General features: G+C 41.8%; 2 protein-coding genes across 3 annotated transcripts in view; one reads left to right on the top strand and one right to left on the bottom strand.

Annotated features, from left to right (window-relative positions):
* Window positions 1–1,687, top strand: part of LOC119905978 (poly(rC)-binding protein 4-like) — a 40,169-nt gene extending 38,482 nt beyond the window's left edge. Inside the window, exon 14 of the mRNA XM_038723430.1 lies at window positions 714–1,687. Within this exon, the coding sequence (XP_038579358.1) occupies window positions 714–1,059 (346 nt within the window). The 3' untranslated portion in view covers window positions 1,060–1,687. The remainder of the gene's footprint in view (window positions 1–713) is intronic.
* A 5,236-nt stretch (window positions 1,688–6,923) lies between these two features.
* The window catches only part of LOC119906259 (dedicator of cytokinesis protein 3-like), a 49,717-nt gene continuing 41,589 nt past the window's right edge, over window positions 6,924–15,051 (bottom strand). The window contains exons 41-54 of one of the 2 annotated variants that reach the window (XM_038723825.1): window positions 14,547–14,688; window positions 13,866–14,032; window positions 12,916–13,002; window positions 12,530–12,709; window positions 12,346–12,429; window positions 12,122–12,238; window positions 11,827–11,969; window positions 11,089–11,224; window positions 10,699–10,780; window positions 10,290–10,405; window positions 10,113–10,197; window positions 9,897–10,019; window positions 9,617–9,699; window positions 6,924–8,072 (exon numbers count right to left, since the gene is read on the bottom strand). In XM_038723825.1, coding sequence (XP_038579753.1) covers window positions 7,464–8,072; window positions 9,617–9,699; window positions 9,897–10,019; window positions 10,113–10,197; window positions 10,290–10,405; window positions 10,699–10,780; window positions 11,089–11,224; window positions 11,827–11,969; window positions 12,122–12,238; window positions 12,346–12,429; window positions 12,530–12,709; window positions 12,916–13,002; window positions 13,866–14,032; window positions 14,547–14,688 — 2,154 coding nt within the window. In that variant the 3' untranslated portion in view covers window positions 6,924–7,463. The remainder of the gene's footprint in view (window positions 8,073–9,616; window positions 9,700–9,896; window positions 10,020–10,112; window positions 10,198–10,289; window positions 10,406–10,698; window positions 10,781–11,088; window positions 11,225–11,826; window positions 11,970–12,121; window positions 12,239–12,345; window positions 12,430–12,529; window positions 12,710–12,915; window positions 13,003–13,865; window positions 14,033–14,546; window positions 14,689–15,051) is intronic. The other variant, XM_038723826.1, reaches the window with a different exon arrangement.

Raw genomic sequence — 15,051 nt, 5'->3', positions numbered from 1 at the left:
CAGAGAGGTTGAACTCTATTAGACATCTTATGAACAAACTGCTCAAAAACTCCAATAATCAACATAAATAGACTTATTTGGGATGTGGGAGGTTAGTGCTGCGTAAACAGTACTGTCAGCCCAAATCAAAGGTATGCATTTAACCATGACAATGTGAAAGGTGCAATGTAAAAGCAAAGACTTTTCAAGAATGTCAAGATATGTCATAAAGTCTCAAGCTGATAAAATGTATTTGAGCTGTTAAAGAGGCCCCAGTGTCTGAGCCTGCTTCATTTTTACACTTACAACCAGTTATCATCTATGAGTCACATTTTTAGTTTAGTTTAACTGAAGCTCTGGCAGCTTTTAAAAGAGTTCTCCACAAATTTACCTTTGCACTTCTATAACGATATACTTGATTTTAATGCGTAGGCGTAGACAGGCGTAGGCGATGCAAACGGCATTGTTCACATATTTGCCTGCGTACTTTGCGTGTACCTGAGCGATTTAACGTGAATCCACTAGAGGGCAGATCAGGATCGGATCATCCATTATGCAGGAGTACTCCCAAAGACCTTTAAAACAGACTGTGATGTGTAATCGGGGGAGTTCCCCTTTAATAACTTACAATAGCAACACCCAGTGTTGCAGCAACAGTATAATCCTTTAATCTTCACTGTCTGTCCTCTCTCCATGTCTCCCTATCCTCCCTCCTCCTATTTCTGCCTTTACAGTTTAGAGACAGCCAAATCCACAGCCCAGGCAGCCACCATGGCAACTCCAGTTGACCTTAACATGGCCTTCACTCAGCCAGCCTCCCCAGCTGCCTCATCCGCACCCACCCTGGCCTCCATGGGCGCCCTGACCCCGACTCATATGCTGGGCACCCCATACGGTGCCATGCCAATCTCTGGCCTGCTGGGGATGAAGTCTGTCCCCTTTCTGACTCTGTCCAGCCCCGCCCCCACTGTCGCCGTCACTGCAGCGCCGTCCCACACCACTCTGGCCGCCTACACCGCCAAAATCTCCTCAGCCAACTGCATCAAAAAGCCAGAGAGACAGAAGTTTGCTCCCTACTGATGTAGCCTCTGAGCTGCGTGTCTGGAGAGTACGATGAAGGACAGAATAGTGTTCTTCCACAAACGCCTGATGTAGCCATATCCGCTGGCAGAAATGCTCTTGACTTTTATTCTATGACGCACCAACAGAGAAGAGACCAATCGAGATGTGGATAAAGCTATTAAAAGTTATTTACGGTTATAGATAATTTGTGAGTTTCCCATGAGTTGATGGACTGCTTTCATCGTCACCTCATCACTGTTATTGATCACTAAAAAAAAAATAAAAATAAAGGGCTGGAACCTCACCTGAGAAACACATGTTTAAATAACTGTTTTCACATGTGTATCTCAAGTTAAGAGATCAGCTATAAGTATTTATCCTTCAATACATTTGTAAATTATACTCAGATGACAAATGCTCTACTGTATGATGCTTTTATACAATGTCTATGTTTGCCTCTTGAAGTTTTTAAGAAAATTTTTAAATGTCTGGGAGGGGGGGTTGTTGTGTTTTTTTAATAATCTGTGCTATGGTACTGTACTGTTCAGTGTTATGTTCATTTTGTTGGATTTTATTTTGAATGTGCAACTTGTTTAATCTTTATTTATTAGTATTGTTTCATTTATTAAAAGCCTTTGTTTCCTGATGCTTTTGCCTCCTAGCTTTTATCTTTTACTTCTACCTTTTATTTGTAGCACACTGGTGCACAAAACACTATGAGTCCACGAGTATTCAAACAGTAGACACAGCATTTGAACCAAATCAATGTCAAATTAATATAGCAGTGCAAGAACACACATTTGGGAGCAAACGGTGCACACAAAGAGATGAAAGGCCAGATCCTGGTTATTTTTGTTTTCTTCTAAACACAGACAGGATGGCAGCTTGTCATTACAGTTGTCAGAATTTATGAGAGATGCTTTCCACATCAATGTTCTGTGGTGCCCCAAACAATAACGGCAGAATGAGACAGTGCAACCCCAAAAGAGGAAAGAGCTCTGCCTGTATGCTATCATGATCTGCTCTGTGTGGAGAGTGCATTATTATACTGAACTGAGTCACTCTAAGTCCCTTAAGACAAAATGCAGTGAGACTTTAAGACAGTTTGTGTGAAAGAAAGAAATGGCCACACAGAGAGAGAGAGAGAACTAGAAAAACTGAGAGGAGCCACAGTGATGCTGGGAAAAAAATGAAATTCAGTGTCTGCATCAGCATGCACCGCAGCAGCATCATCATCCTCTGGAGAGGAAGCTAGGATCCTTTCATCCTAACTCTTCTTTTTTTTTTTTTACTGTGACTGCATCATGGATATGCGAGACACTGAGTGCACAGTCCTCTTTGTTACGAAAGACATTCACTTTCAAATAGACACACAGCCCACGCATATGACTTCAGTGTTATTCAGCTGAAGTCCAATGAGAGGCAAGGCCAAAAATGACACAGAGGAGCCTTGGGATTCTTGCTTTTCTTTTAACATCTTTTGGCAGGAAAGGTCTTCCTTCCTTCCTTCCTTCCTTCCACTATAACATCACTTCTGAATCTACTGAATGCAACAATAAATTAATGTTTAAAAATTAAAGAAAGGAAAATAAACAGATCAGCCATGATGAATGAGCTAAAATATAATTTGTCTTTACAGCTATACAAGTATCTACTGTCAATATAGCACTTCCACTTTGATGGATTTTAATGTGTGCTATACTGTATCTTCAAACAGATTAGATTTATATAACTGAGTATCCTAAAGGAATTCTTAATGGGTCACTTGTGCCACCTATAGGTGACACATCAGTACTCATTACTGGGATGGTGTAAAATGACTTAAAGCATATCTATTTAAAACACAGACCACGTAGTTTTTTTCTTTATACAAACAAGTAAAACTTCCCTTCAAATTCAGCTGTATTACCATATATCAAATAAAAAAAATAGGTTGCATGTGAACATCAAAGTACAATGTTAGTGACAGTGACGCTTGAGCTGGTGAGTGCAGGGACCTTAGCTGTCACTGCAGCTCATCTTTTTTTCTTCTGTGGTGGACCCAGGGGTTGTGTGAGATGCTGTTATCCACACACACACACGCGCGCGCATACAGGCATGCACGCACGCACGCACGCACGCAGACACTACATACATCACTTCAAGCACACCAGTGATGGAATGTAACTAAGTACATTAGTTCAAGTACTGTATTTGTACTGTACAATGTAGAGGTGCTTGTACTTTATTTGAGTATTTTCATTTTAGGCTACTTTACACTTCCACTCCACTACATTTCAGAAGGATTTTGGACTATATGTACGAGTAATGCAGATGTTCATGCAAAACCTCCCCGAAGAAGACCAACTCCCACTGAGGTCATGTGATTTCCTGTCAACTGCAGAGGTGCTCTTGGAAGTCTACTTGTAGAGGTCCGCCATTTTGTGTCTGCAGCTGGTTACTCTTGAAGTATTTAGCTCTTTAGCTATATACTTCCCTATATTTTGGCTGGTTGGCGGGCAGACGGGCTGCTTTGGGTCTGGTCTGAATGACATCTCTCATGTGAAGAGACACTGGCATTGTTTGTTTGCCACTTCTCCACTTCTTGTTTTAGCGCTTTAGCTTGCTTTATTGTTTGACTTTTTGCCATTGGGTTAACTTTCTGTATCTTTTGACGCTCTGCCTGTACACATTGCTATTTTGATGGATGTTTATGGTTACATACCTGCTTGCAGTTTTTAGAGCTTGAAGCACTGAAAACAGCTGACTGCTAAGGCAGAAAACTATACTATGAGACCAGTGAGAGTGAACCATATCAGTAAAGTTGCATGCGGCCAGATCAATCGAGTAGTAGTGCTGCAGTACCAGAGGCTGCAGTTTCAGGGCTGCAATTCTAGGACCGGAACTGCTTTTCTAGGACCCTTGTTTACTTTGATACTGCCAGCTAGCTAGCTAGCTGTGTTACTCTTGACAGCCCCCCGAAGCCAATTACCCTTACCACAACCATCACCGAGTGTGTGCCTTAACCCAAGTTATTGATTATATGCATGTCGACCGGTTAACCCTACAGCTGCGCATGTCGGTTAACCTCCTTTGTGTTGCTGTGCATTACCACCACCACTCCACTAGATGGCACTGTTACAAAAGAACTACGGTCCTAGAACTGCGGTCCCAGGATTGGGGGGGCCTGAAACTGCAGCCTCAGGTACTGCAGCTAGAAAATATTGGATCAATTGGGAACCAAAAAGTGAAGCCAATGCGGAAGTGCCTTAAACTTGCATTCTTTCTAACAGCCAGCAGGGGGCGACTGCACTGGTTGCAAAAGGAAGTCAGATTCCATTAGAAATAACGGCAAAATGACCCGACTTCTCACCTGATTTATTATCTCAGTAATTAGAGGAAAATATACGATTAAGCAGGGTATGCTTTATGGAGGGACTACTTTCTGATTGCTAAGATGGCGACCTGTCAATCAGGCAAGAGTCGACTCCTATCCATTACAATGTGTAAATTTAACCAGCGCCATTGAAAAAATTTATTAGGAATTGGCTGTTCATTTTTTTTTGGTAAGTACATTTTATTTTAATCCTGTTTTTTTGCTAGCCAAAAAGTAGCATCCTGGTTAAAATCACAGTTAATGTGAATTCTTAATGAAACTACCTAACCTAGCTAGCTGGTGCCACCTTCTTGTCCAAAAATCGTCATGCCCGGTGCATGCTTGTAAAAAATCCAGATGGCAAACTGCCAAACTCGAGGCTTAAAAATCGTAGTCCACAAACAAATAGGTGACATCAGGGTAACTACCTCCACTTCAACAATGAGTTGAAGAGTTGAAACTTGCTATAATGCGCCATAAAGCCGAGGGGAGCTGCCGTATTCACTTTGGGTTCATCACTACAAATACACCTTCCACATTGTCATTTGATTCGTTGTTGATATAATTTTATTCACTATAGCAACTTTAAGTAAAATATTTCAATACTTCTTCCACCACTGAAGCACACACACATACACACACTCCCTCACAAGACAGTACAAGCATAACAAACACTGCATTCTCACAACTTTGGTGTCCATTTATGTATTTTTATGACAAACAGCGCCCTCTGCTGTCGACTTGACATACTATTCCACCAAATAACAGCACAGCAAAGGTAAGGAGGAAGAGTTAGAGCTGATAAAAGATTGTCTTTAATGTTTGGCATCGTTAATGAATTCCATACCACAGTAGTTATGGGAGTAGGAAAACCACTTTTACAACCAAACACTGTTTGATCATGCTAACACCATATGTACAGGAAAGCACATTGAAAAGTGTATAAAGTATTTATATGAGAAGACTCAAAGTCAAGAACGGTGGAGACAGCCACAGTCTAATGGATTTGTCCTTTTTCAAACACAGATTATAGATATTTATCAATTACATTGATCTCTGGAGTACATGTATATACACAAAACAACAATAAACCTTTTTGGGGCATCTGCAATAATTCTCAAAAATATTTCACAATACTGCTGTATGTACAATAACAGAATTTACATTGAAAAATTCTATTACCTATATTTTGAGTATCACTTCAGTCACCAGATATCCTCAACACCATCAAGCTCACAAGAGATACTCACATACTGTATATATCTGACCTCAGGTCCATCTCCATACAAAGTACAGCAGCTTATGCAGTACCTGGGCCTTCTGTGTCGGTACGGTTTCTGGAATATGTTCACACAACTGATGATCTCACATACAAAAATAGATGTTGTCTAGTCAGCTGACAACTTGATGTACAGTAACACAAAGCATCCACCTGCAAAAACCAACCAGGAAAACAAGTAATTGTTAAAATATTAGCTATATCCTCCCAACCTACTACACTGCAATAAACAGCGCTGTTCTTCTGCTCCACAAAAAGTAAACCTCCCTCTCAGTTCGGGCTTCGGCGTTCTTCTGAAACACATCATTAGTTTTCACACAACAGAAGGTGATTGATAAAGAGCCGCAGGCAGAATAAGAAATATTAGCGCTACAAACCAAACAACAATCTGAAATCAAAGCGGGACGAAACCATACAAAAACATCACTAGGTAGATATCTTTTTTTTTCCTTCAGGGAGCGTTTAGTGAACAGAATGAAAAGGAAAGCGGCTGCCACTAAATGAGCTTCTCACAGTCTGTGTGAGAGGTCAAACTGCATTTGAGTGCACTTAAGGCAGGTAGGCGATTCCAACGCTGTCTGAGTGGGCTCCTCGACTGGCCACTCAGTGGGCGGGGGTCTAGACAGTGTCATCAGATGCAATGCAATTCCACTGCAGCTGTCCAGGTTCAGCCCTCACGGCTTGATATGGTCTGACAACCATACAGAGATGGGAAAAGATGGAGGGAGAAAGAGAAAGAGAATGGTGTTGGTTTTTCAGTGTCCAGCAGGTGGTTGAGGTGTAGAAAGTCCTCGCTCCATCCCTTCTTCATTCCCCGTGAACATGAAACATGACAGGTGTGGGACCTGCCTGTCATTGTCCTCAGTTTGGCCTCAGTCTGCCGAACGCACTCATTCCTCTCACGATATCTTTGTCACACGAAAGAGACAAATAGAGACTTCTTCAACATAGACATGAACTTAAAGCACTTAAACAAAAAACAGTATCGCAGATTGTGCAATACAAATAGAACATCTCATCTGAATACATTCACGTAGGTTTCCATACGCGTGGTACGGATGGGAAATTGTCAGTGACTGAAGTTCATGTCCCTTGAGATGCCGGTCCAAGAGGAGAGCTGCAAGTCCAACCTTAGAGCCCAGCAGCAACACATATTAGAGTGCGCCATTTGATATGATTCACTATTAAGGAGCACTTAACAGTGTTTTGAACAACATAATGGACATAAGCTTTTGAAAACACTATGTATTTTGTATTATGTATTTATTTATCAAAATAAGAATTTAAAATAGATGTCACTTCACTATTGCCTCTTGCTGTGAAAATTACATGAAAAGCAAAGTGATGGGAGTTCAGAGCTTATACTGCACCTGGGATCGTGTTGGTTATGATCATGGTTGTCATATTTCACAAAACTGTTGTCGTATTTATTCTCAAATGAAAAAAACATGCTCACAGACGAGTTGTACAAGTGTGTACAATCAATATCAATTTCTGCTCAAAGTTGATCTGTCTTACTGTTCAACAGATCGTTTTCTTTTAATTATACCTAAGAGGCCACGCGGAGCAGTGACGGCAGTTGTGCCTATAGTTTCTGTAGGTTTCATCGAGGTTCACTCCTTCTTTTCTTTTCTTCATGTGCACTGAAATGAAATCAGGTGTCAACTGAACACACTCCACTGCTTCACACAAGACTCTTTCTATTACTGCTCCTTTGACTCAGTGCAAATGAAGGGAAGAAGACAAGGAGCAGAAAGCTCTAACTGAAATCTAACTGGAGCCTCCTCATCACTGCGTCTCCTCGTGCTCCTCGCTGATGCACTGCTCCCAGGGGTGTTTCCCCTGGTCTTCCCTGTGGCCATGAGGGGAGTGGAAGATCCTGCGGGGCAGCGGAATGGGCTGAGGCGGCAGGTCCTCCTCAGGGATGCAGCCCTCTCTCAGGTAGGGTTTAGGTGGCACGGCTGGAGGCTGAGGCCTGCGGTAAGGAATGTGGTGAGGGCCGTGAGTGGGAGCGTGGTGGTGAGGTGGCGGCCCGTGGGAGTGGCCGTCCAGCCCGGGGTGGGCGTGAGCGTGAGGATGCGGGTGGGTGTGCGGGTGCGAGGTGGGGCTACGGTAGTGGAAGGGGCGGACAGGGTCCATGGAGTCAATCTCTGGTCCGCCGTAGTGGATGTGCAGGTAGGGAGAGGCCAGGTACTCGTCAGGGGGGGACCACAGATGACTGGGAAGAGGCTCCAAGGCGTCGTTCCTGATGGGGCCGGGGTCTGGATACTGGCCTCCGAAGTTACTCTCACTCAGAGAGGAAACACCGCTGCTGGCGCTGCCTGACAGAGTGGAGTTACTACCACCCAAAGCTGACTGAGGACTGGTGGGGGAGCCAGGAATCGGGTGGAGAGGAGACTGGTGAGAGAAACGGTCAGAGAGACAGTGGGTGTCATGGGTGTATTTCTGTTGATCTACAGTAAAGGACAGAGTGTCACAACATCCTGAATTTCTACACTACTCACGTTGCCTTCACACGCTGTCAGAATTATTGGATATACAAGTTGCAAATGAAAGAAGATAAAGAGTCAACAACTACTTCATCATTCTGACTGTCCATTTTTCCAACATTAAGGCATTGTAATGGCTGTGTAATTATGACTTGACTACTGGAGTGAAAAGAAATACTGTGCCTACACTCAATCACCAGGCGTTGCAATTGTGTATATTTAATAAACTGACTGTAAGTGAAGTCAATGTATGGGAGCTGATGACTTGGGAAATAGGAGCCTCTGTGAAGGCAGGGTTACCATGAAAAAAGTCTCATTTTTTTTTTGAAGGCTGTGAATACAATTTCAGCATCATATCTATAAGAATGAAAAGGAAAACACAGGAGGATGAGGAGGAAGAAGAGTGGGAGGAAGAGAGCCACAGTTTGGCAATGGTGCTGAAATTAAAAGTGTACATTTACTCAAGGTATACTTTTAAGATACTTGGACTTTACTTGAGTATTTCCATTTTCTGCTACTTGAAACTCGAGAAATGTTGTACTTTTTACTCCACTACAGTTGCCTAACAGCTTTAGCTACTAGTTATTTTACATCACAACAATTACATGATGAGCTTGTAAAATACAACACATTGCTAAAGATTAAAAAAGTGTTTCCCAACCTTTTAGGCTTATGACCTCTTACCAAAACAAGTGTCTAGTTTGTCACATTTCAGATGTCTATGAGCTGTTAGCGGTTTCACCAGAGACATTTTCATTTTTTAACTTGTCACATTGTTACATGTAAATAACTGCTCGAGGCGTAAAAAGGTAAAATGATCCAATATCTCACAAAAAAGAAAATGTTATAGAAAAGAAGCAGAACTTTATTTTTCTTTTCTGCTCTATTGGTCATGTCACAATCCCTCAGGTTTATCTTCTGGCCCTGAGGTTTGGAATCACTGGACTAAACTACCTGACTGTACATAAAGTAGTTAGCTAGTTAGCTACAACAGTAAAATACAGAGTACACATTAACGCATCAGTATTAACAATCTAATAATGACATGTATAATAATGTATCAGTCACTGGGAACATATTTCTGCAGAATTATATACTTACTCTTCATACTTGAAGTACATTTTGCATTATCCTTCTGTACTTTTACTAAAATACAATTTTGAATGCAGGACTTCTACTTGGTACTTTTACTTAAGTAAAGGGTCTGAGTACTTCTTCCAACACTGCACAGCAAAACCATAAACCAAAGCCAACTTCTACCCAATCCAAAAGAGGTTGCCAAAACACGTTCCAGGAATTAAAGTTATAAGTACTTCTTGCAGCAACAAATGTGCATAACATAGCGAAACCAAAAAATTGCTACAACTTTGTTTGTGTTCCATATTTTATCTGTCACAAAGTCCAAATCCTGTTGTCATGACCACACATATAATATTTCTCAGATGGTTGTACCTTTCGAAGTGAACGGACAGGCAGGGCGGGGGGAGGGTCGCTGTTCTGGTGGTGAAATGCATCACAGTGCATTAGGAAGTGTCCTGCAAAGTGAAATTCATAGCAGGAGACAATTCATGTATACATTGCATAAAAGACCTTGAGCAAAGGCATTAATTAGCCTTGACAAAAGACAGCTTACATTCCATAAGCTCAGGTTTAATCTGGATGACATCACTGACAATCAGCTGAGCCAATTAGCTAGCTGCCAGTTGTGAATTGAAAAGCAAGGAGGAAGTACCTGGTGGGAAGGACCTGGGTGGGACAGGGGGCATGATTACCCCTCCAGAAGAAGAAGGCATGTAGGACACCTGCTCTCTGTTCTCTCCATCCAGACTCCAGCTGCTGGGAGTGTTAGGAAAGACTGCAGGGGGGCATACATAAACATGTCAACACACACTGTGATGCACCTCATGTTCATCATACTGAACACTTCAGTATTCAACCGGTGTGTTACCTTTCTCTGGTAGATTCATGTGAGGATCGGCACACGGCTTACAGGGGCTAACTTGCTGAAGTAAGGCACGCTGCATGTGATTGTTCTGTAACAAAAGAATGCATAATGATGATTGTAAAAACATTTTGCATGTGGTATACATATATCTATACCATTACGGTGCAGGAGCTGTCCTACCTGTCCATTCTCTGCCATACTGTAATACATGGAGTTGTTGACCCTCTCACGATGAGACGGCAACAGTATCATCACTTCCCGGTTGTGTTTGGCCTTATCAGGCAAGGACGGAGAGCCTGGACAGACAAAGGACATGGCAAATGTACTATTTCTACTTGCAGCGACCTCATTATATGTAACAGAGATGTCTTGTAGACCTACATATGCAGGTATTTCATGTCTTGTTACCATCTATACATAATTTATGAGGTATCTACGAAAGATATTTTCAAATTCTAAAAAGCATCTGTGACTAATAAAACCTCAGTAAAGACATAATATACACAGACATAGAAATTGTGAGGTGTTTACAGTCATTTTAGTTTCTGTGTCCATCTTTGATGTGACTTTCTGCAGCTGTGTTACTTACCTCTTGCACTGGAGGGAGCAGAGTTAATAATCTGGGAAGAGTTGGAGCGGATTGAGCTCAGGCTGGAGGAGGAGGGGCTCGGCTACAAAACAAAATATATTCTAAATATAACAAAAACCTTTAAAAAAGTTCTGTAATACACTGTATTTGGTGTATCTGTCTTTTATATTTTATTTATCAGACAGGAAACAATTGATTAAAGTGTATGTACAGTGAGACAGTAGTAAGAGCAGTTATTGTTACAGTAACAATGTTGATAATCACAAAAATATTCATGCAAGTATTTTGGAATGTTTTTACATCCTGAATTGACTAGTTTTCATATGATTTGTGCTTTATAATGCACAATACTACACTCATGCCAGTGTGTGTTTTTATTTCAAGCCTTACCTGCATGTGTAACGCCTCCTCGGGATGCTCCCCCATCAGGCCATCGGTCATTATGACGAGGTTTCCTGCCTCGCTCGATGTGTGGGAGGACAGGGAGGAGGACGAGTGACGGATCGAACCCTGGAGGTTCAGAGGGCTGCAGGACAGAGACAATGTTGTTGGAGACTGTTCACGAATATGTGTGTGTGTGTGTGTTACTGTGATTCCATCCATCCATCGTCAACCGCTTATCCTGCGTACAGGGTCGCAGGTGTTACTGTGATTCTGCACCTTAATTTCATGTACCAGCTCTCAAACATTTTGGGGAAAAAAGGCTATTTTTACTAATCCTGTGCTGTTATAGTGGTTACACTTGGGGTTAAGGGAAAGAGTTTAGTTCATACTGCATTTTGGATTCAAATCAGTGACCGTTCAGAACTTTAGATTCTAATACTTATACATGTTAAAGTAATAAAATTGCTCTAGACAATGTTTTAATGTATAATACACCCATCTTATGAGCCTGAGTGGCCAGGTAGGGCTGCAACTCTAACTGAGACCTGCTCTTTCCATTTGCCGAAAAGAAATTCTTGTGTGAAGGCCACCTCTCACCCAATGCATGCCGCAATAGGCTAAACTTTAAAGCCTCACCACACATTTCATTGTCAGTTTTGGGTTGCAGTACAATTTGGGTGGTAAAGGTTTGGGCTGCGGTTCCAGATGTGCCTGTGTATGTTTGTGTGTGTGTAACTGACTGACCTGTGTCTGTGTATGAGGCGCACACTCTCGGGGCTCATGTGGCTGTGGGAGGAGAGGATGCCTCTGGGAGATGTGACCCCCTGGCAGCCTGCAGGGCCGAATCGATCCACGCCGGGCACTCCCTGCTGGGACCCAACCATATACTGCTCTGAATATTTACACTGCTCACAAAAGCATTAAAACATTTGCATATAAACATAAATAGTGGCAACGTGCCTGTTTGTCAGTAAGAAGAAAAATGAAAACAAACTCAAACTGAAAAGTGAAAAACTGGGCCACATGTGGGACTACTCACATGATGTAAACCTGTCCTCATCATGTGGAACTGGTCTACAAGCTTCTTATGTAGGGGACGCATCTCTGGATGCACCAGCTTCTCATGAACAGCCAGCCCCACTCCGAGAATGTGCACCTGTTACAGGGAATCGGGGGAAACCAAGGGGATGTTTATGCCATTATCATGTAAGCTTTTTTTAACCTGCAGTTCTGCTTATGTTGAAATACAAAAGTGAGTCCAACCTGTTCTTGCATCAAATCCTTCAGATGTGTGATCCTCTCTGTATCCTCTGGGTGGCTGCTGATGTAGTCCTTGTCAAAGAAGGCCTGTTGAAGAAGAGGATGAGTCAAAAGATGAGGATCTCTCAAAACATCTATTCAATTCAAAAGTCAAATTCAATAAATCTACGCATTCGTTTTTCTCTACCTCCTGATATCTGGCAATGCCGCCGTTCACAGCAGCATCTATGACCCCATTTAGACACATGCTGAGCGGGTTTATGTTGCCATGATGCTGTCTGTGTTGGTACTGGCTGATCAGAGTCCGCAGCTCCTGGGTCTTATTCTCCACCACATAAATAGCATTCTCCAGAGGGCTCACCTCCATCTAGAAACACATTTACACATTCACTCTAATCCATGATAAAAGGGTAGCAAGTGTGTGTGTGTATATATAAACACATTTCATACTCCCAAGAAGCATGGCTACCAGGGTGACTTCCCATCTGTTGTAAAAGAACTTAAGAAAAACCTCCCTCAGGATGCAGTGTGTTCTGTCTAAGATGATAGAGAATGAATGTTTGAGCGTCTCACCACTTCTCTCCTTTCCACCTCCGCCCAGCGGGAGATCCCGGGGAGAGGACGGGAGAGGATCAGGGTTGTTCTCTCAATCCACAGACTCTGTTAAACACAACAACAGAGAACAGACGTTATGCAGTCTGCTATCAACCACATTACAAAGGTCCAGTGGAGAACTGTGTATAATAGATAAATAATCAGGTAGGGAAAAGTGCTATCTCAAAACAGTGTTTTGGTGTAGCATGTAGGTCAGTGCAGAGAGTAAAAGAGAAAAGCCCTGGTGTGGTTTGATTTCAAATTTAGGTTACTGTGTCAGAGGAAACAGTACAGTACAGTATCATGTCTGGCCCAAGTCTCTAAAGCCCGGCAGTTTGTAGGATGTTGTTTTTTTATCACTGATGTACTTCTTCTACAACTGTTAGCTGGACAAAAACAAAATTACTCAAGGTTCTTGAGTTATTGTGCCATGTTATTTGAAGGCATTTTCAGGGGCTCTGGAAAATGATGATGGACATTTTTTAAAATGCATTTTTAAATATATTCATTATTTTAAAAAGTCTTATGGCTTATGTCATCATGATTTTGGAAACTCCTTCCCTCTTGCCACATTACATCATTTTGCAGTGTTTATGACTAATGCACCTGCAGTTCAGGCAGGGACTACTGTGAGTTACAATTTCAAAGACTGCTACACAAGAAAGTCATTTACGGGCGAATAGCTAATATCACAATAACAATTTTAAGTTTTCAACAAAACCAGGTGTCACTGTGAGATGACTAAAAAATGGATCCCATAAATCTGCGGTGAAAGGCACGAGTCTTGTTGTAACATTCAACATGTTGATCAGTTTGCACAGATTAATTTACTGTTTTTAACTATTGTTACATCTAAATTCAGTATTTTTGTGAAAAACACAACTGTGGGGCAGAAATGGACTGAGATGGGCACTGCTGGCTCACCGTACCCTGAACTCATTCTCGCGGTCTTTGGGCCCCTTGTGGAAAGGCCTGTCATAGTGGAAGCGGCTGACATTGTTTATGCGGTAGAAGCTTTTGATCCTCTCCGGCACACGCTCCAGCTGAGGCACATCAGAGATGTCTGACACTGGAGTAACCGCATAGATCTGCAAGTCTAGAAGCCAAGTGTCAAGGAAGTGACAGACAGACAGACAGACTGACATGCATATTCACAGAGGAGGAAGAGGACAATGGAAATGCTTACAGGGAGTGTTTGCTCTCACTGTCTGACTCTGGAAACCTCAACAGTGTTCCTATTTGATCTGCAACAATCACTAACACACGGAATACAGAATTTATACTGTATATAATATATATACAGAAATATAGTGATTTGAGATGCTTAACCAATTAGTTGGTTAATCGATCTAAAGAGAATTTATTGTCAACTATTTTAATACTCGATTAAACGTTCAAGACAAAAATACCAAGTATTCACTGGTTCCACCTTCTCAAATTTTAAGATTTGCTTTTGTATCATTAGAAATTGAATATCTTTCGGTTTTGGACTGTGGATCAGACAAAGATACATTTTTTCCAGCCAAGTCTTAACAGAAAAAATAAACTACACATTCATTTATAATTTAAAAATAATTGTTAGTTTAAGCCCTGTGCGCTGAGTAGGATACACTGAGCGTCACTCTGCAGGATGGTGTCGTCAGGTTGGTTGGGATGCTGCATGGCGATGGCTTGTGGAAATTCCCCCAGCATCCTTTGCTGGAAGTCCTCAAGCCGCTCATAGTCATAACCACGACAGACAAACTCCTTGTTCTGTGGAAAGGGGAAGACAACAGCAGGATTTCTTTCAAGACTGACAGTGAAATGCTGATGAGACTCTGAGGTCTCCAGTGAATTAGAAACTAACAAGTGAACTAGTGCTCTGCATTTTTATATATTTTAAAAAGTAGTAGTACTAGCTGTTTTAATATTAGTTCTATTACTTTAGATGTTTTAATACTAGTGGATAAAACAGCAAAAATGCTGTTGGATTCTCAATGCAGTCCTGCTGAATAATATAACACGTCTCCTGCTCCCTAAACCTGCAATAACTGATTTTGTGGCCACTTGGTGGAAGCAGAAACAAGTTGTGAACACAACATGGACATACGCTGATATTGTGAGGTTGTTAGCAAA

The sequence above is a fragment of the Micropterus salmoides genome, unplaced genomic scaffold (assembly GCF_014851395.1).
Source record: "Micropterus salmoides isolate LMB-PRFRI ecotype aquatic unplaced genomic scaffold, ASM1485139v1 Ms_hic_scaffold_16, whole genome shotgun sequence".
Taxonomy (NCBI): domain Eukaryota; kingdom Metazoa; phylum Chordata; class Actinopteri; order Centrarchiformes; family Centrarchidae; genus Micropterus; species Micropterus salmoides.
The sequence above is the reverse complement of the archived record's forward strand: the minus strand, read 5'-3'. Positions and strand labels throughout refer to the sequence as shown.